The 24,270-nt window shown below is 44.3% G+C and overlaps 1 protein-coding gene across 1 annotated transcript; it reads left to right on the top strand.

The window, feature by feature from the left end:
* The first annotated feature begins 14,293 nt into the window (after nt 1-14,293).
* TMEM179 (transmembrane protein 179) lies at nt 14,294-23,681 on the top strand. Its single transcript, XM_072865457.1, has 4 exons — nt 14,294-14,601; nt 18,321-18,458; nt 20,007-20,085; nt 23,076-23,681. The coding sequence occupies exons 1-4, from the start codon at nt 14,300-14,302 to the stop codon at nt 23,253-23,255; spliced, it is 699 nt and encodes a 232-aa protein (XP_072721558.1). The 5' UTR covers nt 14,294-14,299; the 3' UTR covers nt 23,256-23,681.
* The last annotated feature ends 589 nt before the right edge of the window (nt 23,682-24,270 follow it).

Genomic DNA, 24,270 nt, shown 5'->3' with positions numbered 1-24,270 from the left:
CAAAAGGAGGAAGAATTTGACATTTTATCCTGCGGACATGGGTGATATGGCTGCTCTCAGCCAGGAATAGCAGTGGAGCTAGAAAGGGTAACCCAGGCCACCAGGCAGTGCCCAGGGAAGGCAGCTCGCCCGCTTCCGGAGAGCAATAAAAGCTAATTCCTATCATTTGTGAGAGTCCTGGCCAGCTCATCCAGGCATATTTGTTCCCTTCCTCAGGCAATATTTATTTTAAAGTTGCATTGTGTCCAGTTCCTCAGTGCTATGGTGGTGTGTCCCTTCCGTTCAACCTGAAAAGAAGTAAAACCACCCCCTTCCACTGAAATTTTGTCTTCTGTTTTTTGAGAGTAATTTGCCAGCAGCCTTGAGATCTTGAAGTTCTGGTAGCCAATTAAAAACACCATAAAAAGAAAAAAAAATCATGTTTTATATCAGAGAATAGATTTAGGAAACTAAACTATGAAAGGCTAATCTGAATGCTGCTGAAGTTGGTGGAAAAACTAATAATATCAAGTGTAGAAGGATTTCACCTCAGGAAATACAATATTGATAAGTGTACAGGGCATTTTCAACGTTTCAAGATGAAAATTTCCAGTCAATGTTCATGAATATTACCAAACAGATATACTTTAAGGGATTAAAGGCTCTTCTTGTTTATGACTGGGAAATTCTAGAGAAGGTGTGTTCACTAGAAGGAACAGAGGCACCCAATCTATCAACTCATGGCTCTGTGGCTGGTGTCATCGCTGCGGATTTGGTTTTTTTGACAACGTTTTTTTTTGACAATTTGGTTTTTTTGCCTACACAGCACCAGGTTTGCTGGTGTCTGACAGGATTCATCTTTCTCAAAGAGGAAAGAGAATCTTTGCTCAGGAACTTGCGGGGCTCATCGACAGAGCTTTAAACTAGACTCGAAGGGGGAGGGGGATAATATCAGGCTTGCCTGAGGGAAGCTGAGGGACGATGTGCCACGGTTAGAGGGAGCGGGTGCCAGTGAGGGCACTCAGCCTGTGTCTCTGAGATGTGCGGGGTACGCTGGGGCACAGCTGAAGTCGAACAGAGTTGAGCTAGGGGATACTGAGGCAATAGGAGCCAAGAGGGAAATGCCAATGAAACACCTCAAGGCACACAAGGGGTGTTCTATGAAGGAGACACAGACGACAGCCCAGCTGAAGAGCCTCTACACCAATGCACACAGCATTGGCAACAAGCAGGAGGAGTTGGAAGCCATTGTACATCAGGAAAACTATGATATGGTTGCCATCACGGAAACACGGTGGGATGACTCACAAAACTGGAGTGCGGCGATGGATGGCTATAAACTCTTCAGGAAGGATAGGTGAGGCAGGAGAGGCGGTGGGGTAGCCCTATACATTAGGGAGTGTCTGGATAGTTTAGAGCTTGATGATGGTGACGATAGGGTGGAGTGTCTATGGGTAAGAATCAGGGGGAAGGCCAACAAGGCTGATATTGTGGTGGGAGTCTGTTACAGACCACCCAACCAGGATGAGGAGACTGACGAACTATTCTATAAGCAGCTGGGAGAAGCATCACGATCGCTAGTCCTTGTTTTTGTGGGGGACTTCAACTTACCAGATATCTCCTGGAAATACAATACAGCAGAGAGGAAACAGTCTAGGAGGTTCCTGGAGTGTGTGGCAGAGAACTTCCTGACACAGCTGGTGAGTGAGCCAGCTAGGGAAGGTGCCCCGCTGGACCTCTTGTTCATGAACAGAGAAGGACTTGTGGGTGATGTGACAGTTGGAGGCCCTCTTGGGCAGAGTGATCACAAAATGATAGAGTTTTTGATACGTGGAGAAGTGGCAAGGGGGGTTAGCAGAACTGCCACCTTAGACTTCCGGAGGGCAGACTTTGGCCTGTTTAGGAGAGTGGTCAACAGAGTCCCCTGGGAGGCAGCCCTAAAGGGCAAAGGAGTCCAGGAAGGCTGGACATTCTTTAAGGAGGAAGTCCTAAAGGCACAAGAGCAGGCTGTCCCCAGGTGCCGAAAGACGAGCCGGTGGGGAAGAAGACCGGCCTGGCTGAATAGAGAGCTCTGGCTAGAAATCAGGAAAAAGAGGAGAGTCTATGACCTCTGGAAGAAGGGGCAGGCAAGTCAGGAGGACTACAAAGGTGTAGCAGGGCTGTGCAGGGAGAAAATTAGAAGGGCCAAAGCTGAGCTAGAGCTCAATCTGGCTGCTGCTGTAAAAGACAACAAAAAAGACTTATTCAAATACATTAGAAGCAAAAGGAGAGCTAAGGAGAATCTCCAGCCCCTAGTAGACGGGGGAAGGAACACAGTGACCAAGGATGAGGAAAAGGCTGAGGTACTTAATGCCTTCTTTGCCTCAGTCTTTAATAGTAGGGTGAATTGTTCTCTGGGTACCCAGCCCCCTGAGTTGGAAGATAGGGACGGGGACCAGAATGGAGCCCCCATAATCCAGGGGGAAATGGTTAGTGACCTCCTTCACCACTTAGACACTCACAAGTCTATGGGGCCTGATGAGATCCACCCGAGAGTACTGAAAGAACTGGCAGATGTGCTCACCAAGCCCCTTTCCATAATTTACCAGCAGTCCTGGCTAACTGGGGAGGTCCCAGTTGACTGGAGATTAGCAAATGTGACGCCCATCTTCAAGAAGGGCCGGAAGGAGGACCCGGGGAACTACAGGCCTGTCAGCCTGACCTCGGTACCAGGGAAGCTGATGGAGCAGATCATCCTGAGTGCCATCACATGGCGTGTAGAGGATAACCAAGGGATCAAGCCCAGCCAGCATGGGTTCAGGAAAGGCAGGTCCTGCTTGACCAACCTGATCTCCTTCTATGACAAGGTGACCCGCTTAGTGGATGAGGGAAAGGCTGTGGATGTTTTCTATCTAGACTTCAGTAAAGCCTTTGACACAGTTTCCCACAGCATTCTCCTGGAGAAACTGGCTGCTCATGGCTTGGACGGGTGTACTCTCACTGGGTAAAGAACTGGCTGGATGGCCGGGCCCAAAGAGTGGTGGTGAATGGAGTTTACTCCAGTTGGCAGCTGGTCACAAGTGGTGTCCCCCAGGGCTCTGTGTTGGGGCCAGTTCTGTTTAATGTCTTTATCAATGATCTGGATGAAGGGATCGAGTTCACCCTCAGTAAGTTTGCAGATGACACCAAGTTGTGCGGGGGTGTTGATCTGCTTGAGGGTAGGAAGGCTCCGCAGAGGGACCTGGACAGGCTGGATCGATGGGCCGAGGTCAATTGTATGAGGTGTAACAAGGCCAAGTGCTGGATCCTGCACTTGGGTCACAACAACCCCATGCAACGCTACAGGCTTGGGGAAGAGTGGCTGGAAAGCTGCCCAGCAGAAAAGGACCTGGGGATGTTGGTTGACAGCCAGCTGAAGATGAGCCAGCAGTGTGCCCAGGTGGCCAAGAAAGCCAATGGCATCCTGGCTTCTATCAAAAATAGTGTGGCCAGCAGGACTAGGGAAGTGATCGTGCCCCTGTACTCAGCACTGGTGAGGCTGCACCTCAAATACTGTGTTCAGTTTTGGGCCCCTCACTACAAGAGAGACATTGAGGTGCTGGAGCGTGTCCAGAGAAGGGCAACGAAGCTGGTGAAGGGTCTAGAGCACAAGTCTGATGAGGAGTGGCTGAGGGAACTGGGGTTGTTTAGTCTGGAGAAAAGGAGGCTGAGGGGAGACCTTATTGCTCTCTACAACCACCTGAAAGGAGGTTGTAGAGAGGTGGGGGTCGGTTTCTTCTCCCAGGTAACAAGTGATAGGATGAGAGGAAATGGCCTCAAGTTGCGCCAGGGGAGGTTTAGACTGGATATTAGGAAATTTTACTTCAGTGAAAGGGTTATCGAGCATTGGAACAGGCTGCCCAGGGAAGTGGTTCAGTCGCTATCCCTGGAAGTATTTAAAAGACGTTTGGATGAGGTGCTTAGGGACATGGTGTAGTGGTGGTCTTGGTAGTGTTAGGTTTACGGTTGGACTTGATGATCTTAAAGGTCTTTTCCAACCTATATGATTCTGTGATTCTGTGATTCTGTGTGACTTCTCTGAATTAATGGTACATTAATGGGGAAAAAAATAAAGGAACAAACTCTTAAAACTAGGTTAACATCAGTAAAAAAACCCCCAAAGTCCAAATGTATCCATTTGAATTCAATGTTTTGTCTGATGGTTTCTGCTACTTTAAGTTATTTTCCATAAATTTTGGAGAGCAGAGTGTTTTTTTAAATGGCTTTTCTAGAGAATTTCCCAACATATCGTAGGTCAAAAGGCAAACTGAATAAAAGGCAAATTTTATATAAATCATTTATTGCAGATAGATACTTTGCTTAGTAAATGATGAACCAGAATAACAGAACAGATATAGATCTTCTGCCCCTCTAGGTCATGATATATTACTGTCTGCAGGTCCTTTCCCATTCTTCACCCATTCACATCTCCATAAAATGTCTCGAAAAGAAAGTGAGTAATAGCCCAAGTCCTGATGTCCAGGCACTGTCAAATGGATGGAGAAAAAAATGCGACAAATGTAAATGTAACCTCCACATTGCTATGTAATAGTAGGGCATAATTTGCATAAATATTGTTTGCAAAGAGCAATTAGCACTTCATTTACATTCAGTGAAGTAGCAATTTGCACATTTTCACAAAACAATTTCTTTACCCATATGTGCAATTTTGTGCACTGCAATTGACACGCTAATAAAAAGATGTTAATAGACCAATTTTTTTTTACTTTATATCACAGTGTACTGAAATATTGATTCACTCTCCTGAAATATTGATTTGGTGGGCTATTTGTAAAACCAGAAAAATGCAGATTTGAATTTTTAAAACTTGCTTTTTAAAAAAAATCAGAATTAATTTCTGATGTCTGCAGTCTTCATGCTCTTTAAGTGGTATTTTAATGGGTATTTTTGTCAGAGAAATATAATAAACATTATTAAAAAACATTAGCAAATTCAGTCTCCTAATCTGCAATAACAATGAGTATATTTGCATATCACAGTATAAAAATAATACAGTCCATTTCCTAGTGTCAATATAGCACTCAATTCTCCATTAAACGTTAATAAAAATATTTCACATTTATATAGCATTTTTTTCAGAATGCAGAAACTTCCTAATTAAGGGACAAATTTTATACTTATTGGGGGTACAGAGCATTTTCTTAAACAACAAGAATTTACATGGGAGCTGGTCAGGAAAAGAATAGCCCCTTGTCAACCAGCTATTGCCAAAGGACATTTCTGGCCTTTACAGCAGAAGAAATTGATGTTAAGTTAATTTTTTAGACCTCCTACAGCATGGTCACTAATGGTTGTTTTGTTTGTTGTGTTTCCTTCAATATTTTGTCATTTCTACCGTGATGTGCATTTGGGGAGGGGTAGGGATCAGAGATCCCACAGAAGTTGGGTTGCATTGCGGTTGGTAGCTACTGAAGGAGTGGAGAGAAATCTTTTGGGCAAGATTATTGATTTTTGGAGTGTTGCATTTTTCCATTCTCAATCTCAGCTCCCTAGAAGGGGTTATTTTTGGAGATTGTTAAGTTGCCCATTCTGAAGAGGGGTAGGCATTAGGATATACCAGCAGAGAAGGATGCAGGCAGACATGAATTCCCCTGCCAAGAAGGCTGGACACAGTCCACCTCTTCTCTGCAAGCCATGTATCAACACGTCCTAGCTAAGTAGGTCCTGCATCTCTTAGCAGGAGACTCTCAGATGAACATATTAGCTAAATTTGTCCTAGTTATGGCAAGCTCAGAGTACAGACAGTCATCTGTTATTGTCTGTGTAGAGATAGTGTTAGTGGGACGTCCAAACATCACAAGGCACCTCTGAAAATTTTGCTCATACTGTGCATTTTAGTAAAAGGCATTATTTGTCAGTTGCTGATCAATCACAAGGAACATGAATACCATATATGACAAGAAACAGCAAAAACCCCACCAAATCCCCTTTTTACATGCTTATTAAAGTAATTGTTACAATAATGAGTTCGTATTCCCTGTCTTTTCATCTCTGCCACAAGATAAGGTATCACTATGGTTGCACCCAGGAGTGTGACATTCAGATCTATTTTGATGTCTTATTATTGCTGTTGTTGTCTTTTTACTCTGCAAATCATAGATCTATATTTCATCTCCTATGTCAAGTATTCAAAGCTCTGCTTTGATCAGTGTAAAATGCATGTGCCCCTGACACAAGGTGGGACCTCTGTTTGAACCTACAAAGTAGTTAATTTTGAGCTCACATGTGAATGTCTGTTTTGCTAATCATTATTTTACCCTATTTTTATTTGCCCCCCCCCCCTTTTTTTTTTGATAGCATCCTACAGAACCTTTGAGGCCCTTGGCAATAATGCTGCATAATACAGCTGCATCTCAGCTATGCAGTAACCTCTGGGGACCTCAAGATTTACCCAAGCAGTGGCTGTTATCCTCCCTGTACAGACCTTTAAATACAAAGTCCACCACATCACTTTTATAACTGATCCCTCTACATTACAAACAAATAACAGCCTAATGAGAAGGGGAATAAAGAGTTGAACCTTTAATGTTTCTAAAGCCTCAGAGGGACTACATTTTGCAAACACCTCGCAACATTACAACAGGGGCTAATAAGAGAGCAATAATGACATGAAACATTTGGGAGTCCTCTGACCTTCAGAAAGCCCATGGGTTTATTGTTTCCAAAACCAAACAGATCAATTGTGTGTTGATTACCAATAGCTAAATCCAGTGACAGCAACTGATGCATACCCGACATCCATGCATGACATAACCTGGGGCCAGCCAGTGTGTGTTAGCTGGCAGGTACTTTTGGCTTGGACTGAAATATAGAAATGGAGCTCTGCAAAACCACCTGGTTTGTGCGGTTTCATCTGCTGAGTTGAAAACTGCACCAAGCCAGGAATATGATCTGGGGCTCTTTTTTTTAATTTATTTCCCCTTCTTTCTCAGTAGCCTTGAGAGACGATGTACCAGGTCAGACCTCCTGCTGGCTGTAATTAGGTTAGTACCAGTGCCTTCAGCTGAGGAGCTGAGCTAAGGGACATTTGTCTCTATCTCACATACAAGCAATGTGACTAATGAGGCCACAATACACTTCAGAGCTGTTTGAGGGCCATAGCCACCTCATTTCCCTCTAAGTCTTTGTGTCTTGTGTTTTATTGGGGCTGGCGCTCAGCTTTCACAGCTACCTGCCCAATATGCATTTTGGTGGTGGGACTTTACTCAGGTTGACAGAGCATGTCTTTAGGATGCTGGTTCCGGGCTGTGACATGATTGTGTGGTGGAGAAGCCAAGGACGCTTGTACTTTACCCTTAATCTATGGCTCCAGAATCAGTTTAAGTCCACTTTCCCCCATTACAGCTGCATTGTCCCATCCACAGGCAGTAGCAAAGCCACATCTTAATGTTTTGGGTTCTTTTTTGCTCACTGCCTCATCAGAGGTAAACAGTCACCGTGAGATTCCTCGTGTCTCCAGGAATTAAGAATGTGCCTCTCTGTCCTGATTTATTCACTTTTGAGACAGAGTTTAATTTTGCAAACCGGCTCTCTCCTCAGTCTTTGCATTTATTTTTGGCAGGAGCAGTTGCCTGCGGCACAAGCACTGAAGACTAGCTCAGTGTTAATAGTTGTCAGGGAAAATGAAGAGGCTATTTCTCACATCAGACTTTCACCCTGCATGACAAATGCTAGTTTGAGCAGATTAAAAATCAATGCATGGTACAATATGTCACACATAAAGCAACTACATGTTATTAATTGGCATGCTACCCATTAGCTGCTCTTAGTCTATGTCCATGTGAGTGGAAAAGAAACTGGTGAAGACAGGTGGGTCAGAACCTTCTTTGGTATAAAGTAGTGCAGCAGTGTTGGAATTAATTGAGATATGCTGATTTGTAGCACCCAGTTACTTGGACAAGGGTTTGAGATGCTTTTTTTTTCCTAAAATGTGATTCAACATACATTTAATTAGAATGAGCAGCAGAGATACTCTGTGATATGTCTCCCCCCACAACCTAAAACCTTTTTAATCACAATAACTCATTTAAAAACATGGTGTGGTTTACAGAGGGATATTTTTTTTCTGCTTTTCATCTGTCTTTGTGGTGGATCCTTGATTATTGACCTTGAGTATTTCCCAGGGAAAAGACTCGATCTTAAGATACAAATTAGTTAGTAGCTGCACATAAAAATGGTTTTACAGAGAAAACCAAAACGAGCAAAGGCTGAAGTTCTTTCTCAAAGTCGTATTAGGGCTGGGAAATGTTTGAATGATCTTCAGGAAAAAAAACCTGAGCATCATTTTCAAAAGGCTCAGAGTTGGAGCAGCAGTGTTGCGAGTGCTGGGCAGCCCCTACACCAGGCTCTGGGTGCCAGACTCACTTCTGCAAAGTGTCCATCACCAGGAAAGGCCTGAGGATAAACCAGTTCAGAGGTCTTCCCCAAAATCGCTGCTAGATTTCTGCATGTCGTAAGAATTACCCCTGTTAAACACACCTTCCTGCAAGAGGTAGAAACAGAGAAGGGGACGTGGACCACACAAGGCACTTTGCTGCTGTGTGGCTGATGAGGCCACAACCTTGCCTGCCAGTTCTGCTTGGTGCCTCTGACGCTGCAGAGCAAGGCAGGGGCATTAGAAAGAGGCAGAGTATAGCCATTTTATCGAGGGAAATAGTGCCTCCCAGTAATCATCCAGGTAGAAAAAAGCAGTTGAAATAGAGCAGAACACTGCGACAAACTTTTGTTACATGCATGCGAGAGGCTTTTGGATGCTGAATGTCTGTAAGTACAGAAAGCACAGGCTCTGAAGCGTAGTTTTAAGCAGATGCAGTGCTGTTCAGGTGCACAAGACCTCAGTGACTGCTTGACTTCTGGATCTGGTGATATTGTGGTCTTTGGCAGTCACAGGTTAAGCTGCAGATGTAAGATATTGATGTAAAATGTAATGACCCCATTTAATCTAAAGGGGGACAGAGTTACATTTATCCTCAGGCTGGGTTTTGATTGCTCAGACTCTGTGGGTTATTAATTTGCTGATCTCTCTTCTGTCATCTTTTTTTCCCCCCTTTCATTCCTTTTATTCTTTTAAGCAGTCTCCAACTCTCCCATGCCTTTCTAACATCTTTTTGGTGCCAGAAGAAAATATACATTCACTCCTGAAACTTGTTTTTTCTATGCATTCTTCACCTGTGCAGAACCTGGGATCAGAGCCTTGCTAGAGTTTGTCCTACCCTTGTCACTATCTCTGTCCCCTTAAAAGGGGACAGGAGAGGCAGGTGAGCAGATAATGTGCCATTTTGGGACCGTGCCCCTGCTAGCTGTTAGAGCTCTCACAGGCTGTAAGGTGCTGTGTGGAGTCTGACATGCACTAGTCACTCAGAGCTAAGGGTTAATGATGCTCTGAAAAGCTCAAGCATTTTTTTTTTTTTTTAATTTATATTTTAGCCACAGCCTGGTCTTGTTCAGTTCAGAATGTTAATAGGTTTGAATATGTTTATTTTTCTTTGGGTATCAAAATACAGAGGTTATTGTATCTGGACACATTAATGACATTCAGTTGCTTCCTGATAACTGCTCCATTAATGTCTGTCAGCACGGAACATTCTCTGCCCATAACCTCCTTGCAGACAAGACAGCTTTCCTACCAGAATGGAGATACTTTAAAAAAAATGCTTGCACAAAAAAAAAAAAAAAGGCAAAATGTCAAGATGCTCCTAGATGAGATGCCCTGAGATATTCATGACGCAGTAGTAGCTGTGAAGAAATGCAGATGTGACAGGTGGCTGACAGTTAGGTACTTTGTCTATAATTCCACTGAACTAGTGGCAGACACCTTCTTAAAGATAGTGATTACCATGAGCAACCTCTCCCAAAAAGTGGTACTTGCAGTAACTACCATAAGATGATACGTGGGATGCCTGGATCCTTTCTGTTAGTTTCAGAGGACAAATACCATAGGTCAAGACTTCTAGAATAATAATAATGGATTAATATAATAATAAAACAGGCCACAGAGTCTGAATAAAATAGACTCCAGAGCCTGGAGCTGATTTGTTGCATTAAATGGGCAAACTGCATTTGCTAAACCATTTGGTAAAATGGGCTGAGACAGCTGTTTGAGCTCAAGTAAATCAGGGAGAAGTTGCCTTTGGGTGACTGAAGGGCTGGCTCAAAAGCAGCCATTTGAACTGTTTTTCTCTGCCTAGAATACAGACATATTGCTCCCTGGGCATCCTTCCGCAGAGATACCACTGTGACTGTGTGCCTCCTCTCCAGAAACAGACAGCACATTACTGGTATTAAGATGGTGGCCACCTTCTAGACATGCAGCTATTATTTCTCTTGGACCACAGAAATGATATATACAAGGTAAAATAAATATATAAATAAAAAAAGTTGCTCACAAAAATGTTTTTGCCTGAATAATTAATTCCTCAGCAAATTTTCCCATAATAAAACATGTCCTAATGAGCTATCAGGAGGAGAGGAAATTCATCACTTACCTCACAAATATCAACTTGAGACCACTGCTCATGTCAGATAGCATGATTAATGACTTGAGAGGGAGCGTGGAGCAGCACAGCCAAAACCACAGTCCCCATCAGTCATTCCACATCAGTCCAACTCATACAGTGTTACTTGATCTACAGAGGATTAGCCAGGCGACTAGAAGGAGATATGGGGCTGAAGGGAATACAGGCAAATATGGTACATCTGATCTTGATTTATCTAGGTTGGTTTTCTGCTTATCATTGAGGTGGCAACGGCAGTTGATCCTGCAGCCTATTTTGTTTTTTTCTGACTTTTTTTCAGGCAAATAGAATTTACAAACTTTGGACTTCACCCTCCCTGATGCTGAGCAAGTCATCTTCAATCCCACGTCAACACATGGTCCCCTTGGGGTTTCTTCTCTACAGGAGATGGGAGTTCAGTTCCTGTGCAGAAAGCCCAGGTGGGTGCCCTGGAGCGGGCAAGCCCCCTCTGAGCTGCGGGCAGGAGGTCTGGGATGTCGTGCTCAAGATGCTGTTGGTCATGGTGGGGCTGCAGTAGGAAGACATCTGTACTGTGCTCCTTGTGCTGGCACCACCAGAGCTGGGAGAATGTGCAGCCTCCTCTCATCACATGTCCATCTCTTCTCTCTGTCCTGGGCAGTTGCAAGCACTACACCACTGGCTTCCTCCACAGCGCAAAAGGGACCAAACACTGACCACACATCTGCTCCAGTGGTAAAACCCTCCTAAAGACATTTACAGAAGCCAAAGCATGGGGGGATGCTTTGGAGGACCAGCTCTCCCTACTTGGATGGCAAAGCTGAGACAGCAGGCTAGTAATGTCAGCTGTCATAATGAGAACCTGCAATGGCCATAGTGGGTCAGACCAAAGGACCATCTCACCTGGGATCCCATCTCCGAGGACAGCGGCACCATCACATAGCAGATACTTGGTTTAGGGAAGAATGGAGGATTCTGGCAAATGCAGAGTGATCACTTTGTGGCTTACTTTGTCAGCAACCTGCTGCTCAGGGACTTCCCAAGCTGAAGGTTACTTCCCCAGCTCCATGTTTAGCAGCACTTGATGGGCTTTTTTCCATTAGTTTCTCTAATCTCTTTTTGAACCGGTATTTATTTTTGGCCTCTGCAGTGTCCCATGATGAGTTCCGCAGAATAATCATGTGCTGTGTGAAATATGTGCATCTTTTCCTCTGTTTTAAAATTTCTGCCTGACCTGTATATTTGATGTCCTCCATTCCCTGTGATATGAGAAAGAATGAATAATCATTCACTTTGCCTTGTGCCTTTCTCCCCCAGTTTCGCCAGTTTTAAGGAAACTAAGCCTATTTAAGTCTTCTTTGTAAAACACCATCAAATTTACTCCACTAAAACAGCGGTATATTTCAGAGGCCAAGTTCCAGCCTAGCATAATTTTTTTTTTTAGGATTCACATGAGAGAAGAGTATGAGAAATCCAGGCATCTGCCAAACAAGTGACGGCTGACAGGTTTGATTTCTACCTCTTTGCTCACTCCGGTGTGTGGTCGCTCCATCCAACCAAGTACTGCACTTCAGTAGCTGTCAGCCTCCTAAGTGCAGCTGTTTTACATGTCTGCTAACATTTGCAAATGCCTAACTGTAATTTCTGAAACTCTTCGATAAATGCTCTCTTGAGTTTGTTCATCAGCAAAGACAACTTTATACGTTCTACAAGTGACCCCCACGTTTCACCTCTGCAATAACCCTCCTGCAACAGGGCCTTGTGGTTGCTGGTGGTAAGATCTGAGCATTGGGCTTGCCCGAGGCAAAGCGCCCTTGGCATCTGCTGGCCCCTTCTGTGGGCTCCAGTGTAAGCAATAACTGAGCTTTTATGTTGGTGTTGAACTCCCAAGTTAACTTCAGAAAACATTATCGGGCAAATCTGATGTGCCAGGTTTCAAAGAAAAGAGTTTTCCAGCTCAGTCCAGGTCTGATTTCCTTCTAGATAAAGGACAAAACCCTTTGGGAACCCAGTACTTCTTGGAAGCAAGGTTAAGAGCAATAAACTTTCCTCCTTACTACCAGACTGAAAGATCAGCGAAATCTTTTCTGTTAGGAGTGCACGTCTATCCCCACAGGGTCAGGTCAGTGCTCTATAAGTCATCTTGCAAAACTGAAAAACAATTTTTGATGATCAGTTGGGTGAGGATCAGAAAAATGGCCTGACACATTTCATATATACTGACAAAAGTTTTTATTCAAGAAGCAGGATCTGCACAAAAAAATACTTTCCCTGTACAGACAGAGCAAGATTTCAAGATAATACGCATTACAAATTATTTACAATGAAGCTGAATTAATGTCTTCTCAGAGAATCCCCCCAGCATGTGCCTCAGGACTGTATCTGTAACCTCTTAACAGCATAGAAAAATAATTGTTTTGTTGACCAATGGAAACACAAGCCTGAAATCCCATATGCAGTATATTTGGGGTCCCAGTCTCTCATCTGCTCCTCTAAACACTACCCAGAAAGTGGCACAGTGCCTAAAATGAGCGGAAACAACCTTGGGATTAAGAAGTGATCTGAGACCTGCGGTTGATCTCAGACTGGATATGGTTAGGAAATTGGATTAGGAAATGACTTTACGTGGAACTGAAGATGAATTGCAGGGTCTTGTGTTGGAAAGAGGATTCACATTTAGATGGAAAAATGAAATTGGGATTGAGGGGAAACTAATTTGGGGTCAGTTTAATTTAGATTTTTGTGCTGGGGCGGGGAACTGAGCACAAGTCACATTCCTCTCTCTGATGCCTTTTGCTTTCTTGCATCCTGGCCATGCAGTTTTGGGCCCTACAGCTGAGGGGATGCTCTGATGTCTTCCCAGGAGTGGTGCGGGACAGGGGGTGGTCCCTGGCAGCGCAGAGCAGGGTGGATGCTCACCCCTGGGAATCCAGTGAGCGGCGACTGTCCCTGCCATGCACTTACCAGTGCTGTGCTGGTCCGTTCTCAGCTTGACGTCCAGTTGGAGCTCAGGGTTATTTTCTTCCACCCCTACTCTGTCTACCAGCGAGGGGACAATGCAGGTGATCCCAGCCCTGGGAGCCCCTCACTGACACCAAGGCTCAACAAAAGTTATGCTACTTCTGGTGAGCCCTTGCTGCCACTTGCAATATCTTGTTGGGGGGGTGACCAGCTGGGCTAGGAACAAAACCACTCAGTCTGCAGGTCCCGAGGTGGCTGTGCACCCTGTCCCTTATTGCCACCATGTGAGGTTAGTGGCCAGATTTTTAGAAACTGGGGCCAAAACTTGCTGGGATCCAGCAGCCAGGATGAAGCTTTTTTTTTTTTTTTCGGTGTAGGGATGTGTGTCACTGCCACCAACACGGGTGACATCAGTATCCTATGTCATTAGGGAGATACCCCACTGAGAGCCGGTGGTACCTAGCCCTGCTGTGGAGGCACGGACTGATTTAACCCCCTGGGCACCAGGGTGTATCAGCGGCCAGATTTTCCCGAAGAAGAACGATGCCCCCCAACAGCTCTTCCTCTCCGCTCCCCCCGCAAGCCCTGGAGCCATCAGGAGGGGCAGCTCGGGCCGCCGGAGCGGCAGCAGCTGTGTCCGGAGGAGGCATTACATCGCATTACATTGCATTGCATTGCATTGCATTGCATGGCACTGCGCATCCTCCCTCCCCACCCCCTACTGCTGCAGGCTTCCTCCCTTCATCCCTCCATCCTCTCCCCCCTCCCCCCCGCATCCCTCCCTCACGCATCCTTCCCTCCTCCATCCCTCCCTCCTTCCCTCCCTCTGCCTGCGGAGAGCCGCGGACATGGCGCTCAGCAATTTCCTCTTCGCTCAGTGCATCTGCTACTTCCTGGCCTTCCTCTTCAGCTTCATCGTGGTGGTGCCTCTCTCCGAGAATGGCAACGACTTCCACGGCCGGTGCCTGCTCTTCACCGAGGGCATGTGGCTCAACGCCAACCTGACGGTGGAGAGGCAACGTTTCACTGTGCAGGAGTGGGGGCCTGAGGCTGCCTGCCGCTTCAGCATCTTCACCGGGCTCCTCTCCCTGCTGCTGGCCACAGTGCAGGCCTGGAGGACCCTCTTCTTCCTCTGCAAAGGGCACGAGGAGTAAGTATCCCTGGGGAGGGCAGGGGGTGCCCATCCCTCCTGCAGGCTGGGGCAAGTGGGAGCAGCCTGGGGGTGAAGCATTGGGTTTTGCACCATCCAGATCATCCTGCTCCCTAGAGTGGTTTGGGGTGAGGCCATGTATTGCCTGCGCCTGTCTGCACGCACACCACATACACCCCCACCTGTGTCCAGAGCCCTCTCCAGAGGATGCTCCCCTGCAGGGGTTTGGGGTGAGGGGCCAGATTCATGGCTATGCGCCCGCTGCCCTTTAGCAGTCTGGGAGAAGTGTCCGGCCAGCTCAGCTGCGGTGGGCATGGAGGATGCTGGGGGCTGTGGGGCGATGCTGGAGGCTGGGGCTCACAGGTACCTCCTGACCATGGTCCCACTACATGTCCCTGCAAAGGGGAGCCTTCCCAGGAGGTACACCAGGTGCCTGAAAAACCTTGAAACAACATGCTTGTGCATGGGGGGGCAAAAAGGAGCAGGTGATGGTCCCCCTCTATTTTTATGCTGCTTCTGTGGTGGACATGGCAACTATTGCAGAGAACAACTATTGCTTGGTTACGACACAAGAGCAATGCTGAGCGCTCCCTGCAGCAGCTGCGGGGCTGCACTGGCAGCCGGTTACTGTGCTCAGACAAACCAAGGGGCATCAGACCCCAGCAGCAATAGTGAGAGGCGTGGTGGTCCAGGCAGCAGCTCGGGAACACTGTGCTCTGTGCTTGGCTCTCCAGTGGCCTGTCCTGCCACCTTGGGTAGAGCCCCTGGCACAGGTCACCCAGCCTGTGGGTGCTGTGGGGCCGGGGCCCTCCAAGTATCCAGCTGCACAGAGGTGGGAAGGCAGGAGCACGCACTGGTGGCTGTCTAGACTAGGAAAGCCATTTTCCCATGGTTTAGGGACCATTCCAAGGGTAAATCGCTCATGTCCAGGTCTATTTTGAGTGGAGGTTTCTTGGGTCAGTGGCTGTTGTGCACACCTGGGCTTGTACAACACGCTGATATTGGTAATATTGGGGACTGGGTAGCAGTATTGTCTCTCTGGCTCTTTCTGACCACTCTCAAGCTGCCTGATACTAAAGCATGCTATAGCAAGTATAGATCAGAAACTTATTTCCATATTAAGACTTACCTTACAAGATCTAAATATAACCATGGACTGCTTAATGCATTTAAGTTCAGCTTCCTCAGGTGATCAGATACGTATAGAAGATTAGTTGAATCCAGATGCTTTTTTCAGTTTTGCAGTTCAGAACCAGTTAATTTTTGGAAGAAACCAGCAGTAAAAACCATGTAATAATGAAATTTGGATCACATGTTTGGCCTGCTTCCAAATGTGGCTATTTAGTTCAAAACTGTTGGGCAGGCCTCTGAAAATTGTCCCTTTAGGATCACTGCTGCTGGGTCAGCTCTGGAGTAAGTTGGCCTGATGAAGTCAGGGGTAGCACCTTCTGCATCCTAGCAAGGTGGCCAGTCTTCATGTGCAATGGCTTCAAATGATTGTTGTCAGATAGTTAGGACTACTAAAAATCCTTCTTAACAGGGTCTCAGCACCCCTTGCCTCAGGGACAGACTGAGCTAGGGTTGCCTGCAGGAGCAGGAGAAGCAAGTGCTGGCTGCCAGCCATGCTCTGGGCCTGGGACTATTCAGCTCAGCTGAAAGGTAGAGGTACAACTCAGATATTTCACTACTAGGCTTGCAAACCAATATCTACTTTGAGTGTAAGCTTTCGTCATTACAGGGCATCCACTCAATCTGGAATGTGTAGCTTCAAATTTTGATCTAAGCAAAAAAATAGGTGAGGTAGAGAGTCAAATTAGCGCAGTTCTCTACCAGGATGTCCTGGCCTGAGGAACCTCCAGCACACGGTGATGATTACTGCTTGCTTGGTGCAAATCAAGTGCAACACTCAGCCCTGCTTTGTCAGTGGAAGGTCCAATTCTGGACCTTGGCACCTCTTCTGTACTGCAGGGTAGGAAGTAGATGGATGACTAGAGGTCCCAGGATGGTGATGATCCACTGAATACTCCTGGGAACTGTTCCTTTTCTAGAGCTGTTACTTATTCTGGTGTTAACTCTGTTTTTATTCAGTGGACAGATCAAGTCTTTTCTGCCTCTCAGGCCAGCATACCATGCTAAGGTGCACCCAGTGCATATAGCTTTAGCGACACTTGGAATGAAATCTAGGCTAGGTGTGAAATCAGGGCAGGGAAAGTGAACATGCAAAGCTGTGGTGTGCTTGTACCAGCTCCCTCTGCTATGGGGGTGACCCCGGCACTCTGCAGAGGTGAGCTGATCTAGTCCACCCAGTCCAGTGAAGCCAAAGGATAAGAGTAGGATTCATCTCAATGTTCATGTAGAAGTCAGGTGTCCTGGCATCCAGATCCCACTATGGTCTGTAAGGGCACTTCTGGAAGGTGGTTTATTTCACTTCTTTTCTATCAGTGTTGGGATGGGATGACTGTCACTTTGGAGAGAGCCTAGACAGCCCCTCTAAAGCCATGTCAACCCAGAAACAAACATCCTAACCCCAGTGTTAATTGTTTCCTCATCTCATTCTAAAGAAGTCCTCCTGAGGTCACATGTATCTCACCATGTGTAACCTGTACAAATTAGGATTGACGAGCCCAGAACCTTCCCAGGATTCAAACACTGACTCAAAAAGCCTCTCGGCTTTTCATTTAATGAGCCACCAGGGAAAAGAAATTACTGTTTTTTTGTTCTCTGGGTGAGTAGACTCCTTCTATCCTCAGCATAATGAGAATGGCACTGGTGGGAAATTCATCATATTCATCCTTACCACCTAACCTGAATAGGATGACCTGCCTCCTGGAGTTGCCAGTCTTTCTCCAACCTAGAGCAGATGTCCAGTTTTTAGATAATGAGACTTTCCAAGTGCCATCTAGAGCAGTTTCAAGTAGCGAAGGACTTGGTCTGATGAATGAGAAAAGAATTAGAATGTTTTCACTAACTAGAACTAAGGGGGAGAGTTAAGCAGCAAGGTTGGAAGATGAGTAGACAAGTCCTTGGCCTTATGGGACCACTGTAAGCATCCCACCCCCTACCACTCCAAACACAGCACGTGCCTAGGGCTGGCCCTGGTTGGGCAGACTTAATGGGGCTGAAGTAAACTGACATTCAGCTGGCAGAAATAACATACTGACACCAAAGCCAGAGAAGTCCCAGGAGAAGCTGGCCTGCTCTGCAAATTGCCCATAAAACTGAGATTCGTGTCCTATGATGGCAGTACCTTGTGTTACATTGCTTAAAATGATTATAGCTATCAGTACTGTGTTGTTTTATGTTTAGTTTCTCTCTCCTAGGCAATTTTTGTCCCAATTATCACTTTAGTAATGAAATAATTTTAGCTCCAGTTAGTATATAATTTGAGCTAATGACATTTATTTTAACAATGGTGCTTTTCATCATTACAGCTAATGAAAGCCATGCTGTATATGAACAATCGCCACTTAGTATTTATGATTTAAAGCCCCTTCCTCTTATGGTGAAAAAAAATAAAAATCAAAAGCACTTACAAATGAAGATAATGTGACTCAAAATCATAATCCATAGTTTTTCAATGTATTAGGTGTTCTTAATTAAAGCAGATGTGTTTCAAATTGAAACTGATATCTTTGTGCCCAGTGTATGCTGCTTAGAGAGACTGCTGATGTTGTGTTTCAGCTGTTTATGAGTTACATTTTTCTTCCTTTTTATTGCAGCTCTTTCTTTTATGCCTTCCTGAATCTGCTGATCAGCGTCTTTGTGGTGTTTATCACATTTATTGCTAGCACTATAGTGAGTGTAGGATTTAACATGTGGTGTGATGCAATTACCGAAAAAGGAAGCATGCCAAATAGGTTAGTATTGAAGAATACATTTTCTTCCTTTTTTTTTCATATATGCACAAATGAACAGTGGTGTTACAAACTGTAGTTATTACATGCAAGGTGAGCAAGAGGGAGAAGGCATCTGTAATGTGGAAATCCAGATTTTTTTTCATCTGGAACAAAAAAAAGCAGATCAAACTTTTTTTTGCATTTAGTTCCCCACAAAGAAAAGTACAGTTTCCGTAGCGTTTCATGGTCTCTTTAAGAGTTGCAATCATGTGCAAAAGAAATCCATTAGTTTAAAAATTCTCATTTCCAAAGGAGAGCTAGATTTGGAAATGCTGTAAGAATGGGGAGAGCGTGGTCTTGTGAGCAGGGCAGGGGACTGGGAGTCAGGGCTCCTGGCTTGCTGTCCTGGCTCTTCCACTGACCCACTGTGTGACAGTGGGCAAGTCACTCATCCTGCCTGTGCCACAACGCACCATCATCCAAAAATTGGTATAAAGATGCTGGCCTTATAGTGGTGCTGTGGACGCCCCGAGAGCCGAAGAATGGAAAGTACTCTATAAGTGCAAAGTACAGATGGTTGATACTTTCTTACAGTGCACAAAATGTACAGATCCTAAAATGGTCTACTGTATCCCACGATGCTTATGCTCCTTATAGGAAACATGATAAGTTGAGGTAGATTTTTTCCTGTCAAACAAATAACAATGAAGAGAGAAGAAAAGGTGACATTTTATGTCATATGATATTGAATAAATGTACTATTTAAAGCATACATTTATGTTGCACATTGTCATATGTTGTAAAATGCCATAGTAAATGTTCTGTTTAGGGCTGCAACGATTAATCGAATTATTCGAATATTCGGTTAAAAGTTCTATTACAAAAAACGTCTAATCGAATATTCGGATAAGAACCCAAGATGACCGACAGCACTGAAAAGGAGAGAGAAGAGGCTGCAGAAATCAACCAAGAGATAGAAAGACAACCTCAAAATCCTGGGATTTTTTCACACCAGTAAAAGTCCAAGTTATTTGTAAAATCTGTAGGCAGCCTCTATCTTACCATCAGAGTACCGTCTCCTTGCTGGAGCATCCGAAACAAAAACACCCACACAATCCCTTCTTCTGAGGCTTTTCCTGATGAAGTCAAAAGGTAATGGAGGCTCATACACTTTGTTTCATTGAGGGGTGAAGCAACCAATCTGGGGTGATGCCAGTTGCATATATGTGGGAGGCTCAGGGGTAGTGGGAGAAGAGGGTTTTAAGTATACTGTTTTCATAATAACTATTACAGTTCCACTTATGGAAGATTGGTGTTATCACTTACATAATTATACATTGTTTTTTTTTAAAAGAAAGTAATTACATGCCTCTTTTAGCCTAGTTTTAGAGAAGATTGGCAAGCAACCTTGTTACTGCAATAACTTAAATATCTTTTGATAGAACATGCCGTTGTGACTGTTTGAAACATTTAAGATGTTGCTTCATTTTATGTTTGGCTGCTTTATGTTATGTTTGGAGTCTCTGAAATAATTTTCTTTTTTCCCCTCCAAATGCCTTCCTTGGGTAGCTGTGAAGAGTTACAGGATATAGATCTTGAACTGAACTTAGAAAACTCTGCTTTCTACGACCAGTTTGCTATTGCACAGGTAGGTCGGACTAGGTCATGGTTCTAGTTCAGTTCATTTACCATTCGCTCCTTGATCTGGGATTGCTGGAGCTGAACTACCATCCTCTGAAATCAGTGGGAACGTTTCCACTGACCAGCAAGTGCTGAATCAGGATGACAGTGACAGGCACATTTGCATTTTAAATTCAAAACAGGTAGTTTTGAATGCAGACATGTCAAAACCTGACTCTGCCACTGATCCTGTTACTCGTGATGGAAAATTTATTGTTTCTCCAAAGGATGAGCTCTGCAAATATTGCAACACTCTGGTGTCCCAGAGCTCTTCATTGCTGTTCAGAATAATGTCTGACCTGCACCAGATCATGGGGATATTAGCTTTGCCTTCCATGAGTTTGTCTGAGATTGCCTGAGCCCATATAAATATCAGACTATTGAAAATAATGAAAGATTACTGTCATTTATATTGGGCTGTTTTCTGATTAATCTTTGAGAATTAGACCTTCAAAGCTGTCAGACCTTTCTATTGAATGTGCTAGCTCTAAGTCAACACTCAAAGTCAGTGAACGCTGGGACTTGAGCACTTGTGCATGTGAACACCTACTAGTTCTGCAAGGAGGATAGCCCCATCCATGCGGGGCTGCATCCATACACATGCTTCTTATGTTGTCCTGCATGGGAAGAGGTATTAGCTTGCCTGGGGCACTCCTTGAAGGTACCTGTGCCTCTTGGACACAGGCTAGTTTTGTGTCTTCGTTGCCAGCACTGACATCTAGACACCCAGCTCAGTCATACCTGCATGTAGGATAGAAATATGTCATAAGAGTGACCCCTTTATATCATGCTAGCCCAAGGCCAGGCTGTATTTTGTAGCAGAATTTGCCATTAACTCCTAATCTGCCAGCTAGTGAGAGGGTAGCAGAAGTAAACCTGTTATCTGTCTATAACTTTGAGTTCATGGGAACTAAATGTCCCTGTCCACCCTGTGATCTCAGGATGGACAGTTTGTAATCTACACGCAGGAGAAGGCATTTCTCTGATAGGGAGCCATGCCTGAAAAGTCAAGGTCCATGCACATAGCACTTTAGTTGAAGGAAAGTTAACACATCACAGCGTAGAAGGATCAGCCCAAGCCATTGGATGCGGCTCCCCACACCGATCCACATCCCTCCAGATGTTCCTGGGTAGAGCTAGCCTGCAAAGTGCAGCCTCTAAGCTCTGCAAACACCCAAGTATGAGGAGCCTGGGAGCATAACAGCTCCAGGGAAACACTGTTTGGCTTCAAAAGCTGAACCTGGTAGTGTCAAAGTGAATCCTGATTGTGACTGTTTGAAGAAAGGACCAAGCAGGGAACAAAATCCTGCATCATTTTCTTCTGGTATCTGGGGTGTAGTAAGCAGAGTTGGATGAAGGCATGGGAATGGGTCTGTCTATGGAGGGCAAATAAGTTTCTTTGAAACAGTAGAAAGAAAAACCCGAGAATAGACTAGACTTACCAGCTGAAGCAAATATTTCCTTAGAAGTGCAATAATTTCTTACAGTAAGCTTTACTTAGAAGCAGTGGTCTGAATGGAGATATCAAGATTGCTGACAGTTTAAGAATTACAAACGGGATCTGGCTAAAATCTAGAAGGGAAGAACAGGCAGCTTGCTTATAGCTTTGGATATTTGGCACATGTACATGTGCGTGTACAAACACACAGACACACGTACAGACCCCGTCTCTGTCCACTTTCCTCCATTGAGATGCTTCCGACACATCAGAATGACTCTGGGAGTTTAACTGAATTTGGCTAAATCCATGTAGATTCTTTCATATCAAGTACGATGAGAAGACCACAGCAGTAGCAGATATATGAATGCCTTTAAGATAATATTTCATTAAAGAAGTGCTTAAGAAATGAATGCAAAGCTTCCAGTTCTTTAGATACAGTCATATAAATCCAAATTAATATCTCTTATTTCCAAGGTTTGTAGAATAGCTAAAAAATATTCTTTACTGGTGAACTGAGATAATTGTAAGTATGGGCAGAAATACTTAAGAGAATTTCCAAAGTGCATAAGATATATAGGAACATAAACTCCCTTTAAAAAATAGTAGTCCTTGCTTATCTAAATTGGCTATTAGAGTAAACAGCTGTATTACTGTCTGGAAGTGTTTAAACTGTTGTAATTTTTTAATTAAAAATGCAGTATGTCAAAACTGAAATACAGGGATTCAATTAGTGTTTCTTTGCTAAAGGCATCATAGAATTAAAATGGAATTTTTGCCAGAAAGCCCTACTACAAATGAGCCTCCTCTCAGGCAGGGAGGCCAACATTCAAGTATCTGTACCAATGAAAGTGCAGTTATTTCTACGAAGTTCAGCAACAGAGACTGACAAGTTAGTGGTGGAACCTATTGCAGGTCTGAGGCTTTAAGCCCTGGTATCTCATGCGAGGTATAAATGAGCCACCAGGAACTTGGATGGACTGGAATGGGTTTCTCTTGCTGTCTGAGTTCATGCTAATGTGAACCAGTTACCCCAGAGTGTAACAGTTCAATTGGTAAGATTTTCTCAACAATATTTTGAATAGAAATATCTTAAAATTTATACTTCTCCAGGGGTAGTGGGAGGCCTTAAGGACTTGGGAGGAAAGTTTTGGAAAATGTTTTAAAACATATTGCAGTTCTAAAGTAACAAAAGTGAAATAATCCCAGGAATTTTGGGCCGCACAGAATGTCAGATATGGGAAGTTCAATGGATGCCCCTGGACTATATAGATTTCTTTTTTTCATTATTGTACTTAGTGCATTTTTGCTTCAGTTTTTCTAGTACATAAAGAGTTTTTCCTTTTAAGCTAGGAATAACTTGACAGAGTTGAGGAACACTGAGGCCAGGACTTCACTGGGTGTGACTTGGCATGACTCCATGGGTTTTGGTTCAGCTGAGATTTTGATATTCACCTGGACAGTTGACTTTATTTTTATAATACAGTACTGACCTCTTTATCATGTCTTTTCTTCTCTAGTTTGGCCTCTGGGCTGCCTGGCTGACTTGGCTGGGAATTACCATTCTGGCTTTCCTGAAGGTTTATCACAACTACAGACAGGAGGACCTGCTAGATAGCCTGATCCATGAGAAGGAGCTGTTGCTAGGAAGATCCTCTTCACGAACCTCTTTGCAAGATGAGAAAAGTGGCATGATCTAAAGTTAAGCCAATTTCCAGGGCAGGATCTAGATTTTATTATTCAGTAGTGTGAGCCGAAATTGAGTCAGGGTATTGAGTGTGTGAGATATTTTCTTTCCTGAAAGGAGATGTACTTGTGAATCACCCACTTCCTCCATGAGAAATTGTTGGCAGAAATACTTATATTAGGATACAGAGAATGAACGGCCCCATGTGCCATTGGCACAGCAGACTTTCTGTCCTGTGCAGGCACAATCTAACCTGCTCTTGCTAGCAGAGCTCCTATGTGCTATCACTGGCTTTCGGGGAAGGGGCCATTTTTGAAGACTGTGCTGGCAAGACCAGGCTACAGAGTCTAGGCTATTTCTTCAAACTATTCTGCAACAACAGTTGTAACTGGGGCTGCGTCCAGTCCCTCTTCTCTCCCTCTCCTCCCTTTTGCCAGTAAAGCTGCCCCTATTCTCACTTTATTCTGGGTAATTGCAGCTCTGGTCCAGGTACAGACTCTTGTGGTCTCAGCTTTTGCTATGTGCGGAGACAGTGCTGACAAACCTGTTGCTCCTGCTCTGATTTTGAGTTCATTTAGAACATACAGACCTGTGTTCCAGACTTGATATTTAATATTGGACAGTGTTAATGAATTTCATGAAACCACAGTTTCATGTATTATTATGGTATCTGTCAAAAACTGTGTATCATTTGGAAGGGTGGTGGAGAATTTTTGTGGTTTTGTTTCTTCTTAGATTTTGGCATGACCAACATTTATTATGACTCCTGAAGTGTAGTGTAGCTAGGAATTGCTGAAGCTTGCATACTAAGAAATTACGCTGAATAGATAGTATTAATGCTTGTGCATTTATAAATGTAACTTGGTCCCTAACATTGCATACTATTCAGTTTTTAGTATTAGAAATTACTTGTAATATTTATTTCATATAGAGTATGCAAAATTACTGTAAACATTTGCATTGTAGGTATCTCTATATATCTATAAACATAACAAGGAGCTCGAACAGCTGAGTTGTTTTATAGGTAG

This window comes from Ciconia boyciana, chromosome 6 (assembly GCF_034638445.1).
Source record: "Ciconia boyciana chromosome 6, ASM3463844v1, whole genome shotgun sequence".
Taxonomy (NCBI): domain Eukaryota; kingdom Metazoa; phylum Chordata; class Aves; order Ciconiiformes; family Ciconiidae; genus Ciconia; species Ciconia boyciana.
Note: the sequence above shows the minus strand (reverse complement) of the source record. Positions and strands in the feature narration are given on the sequence as shown.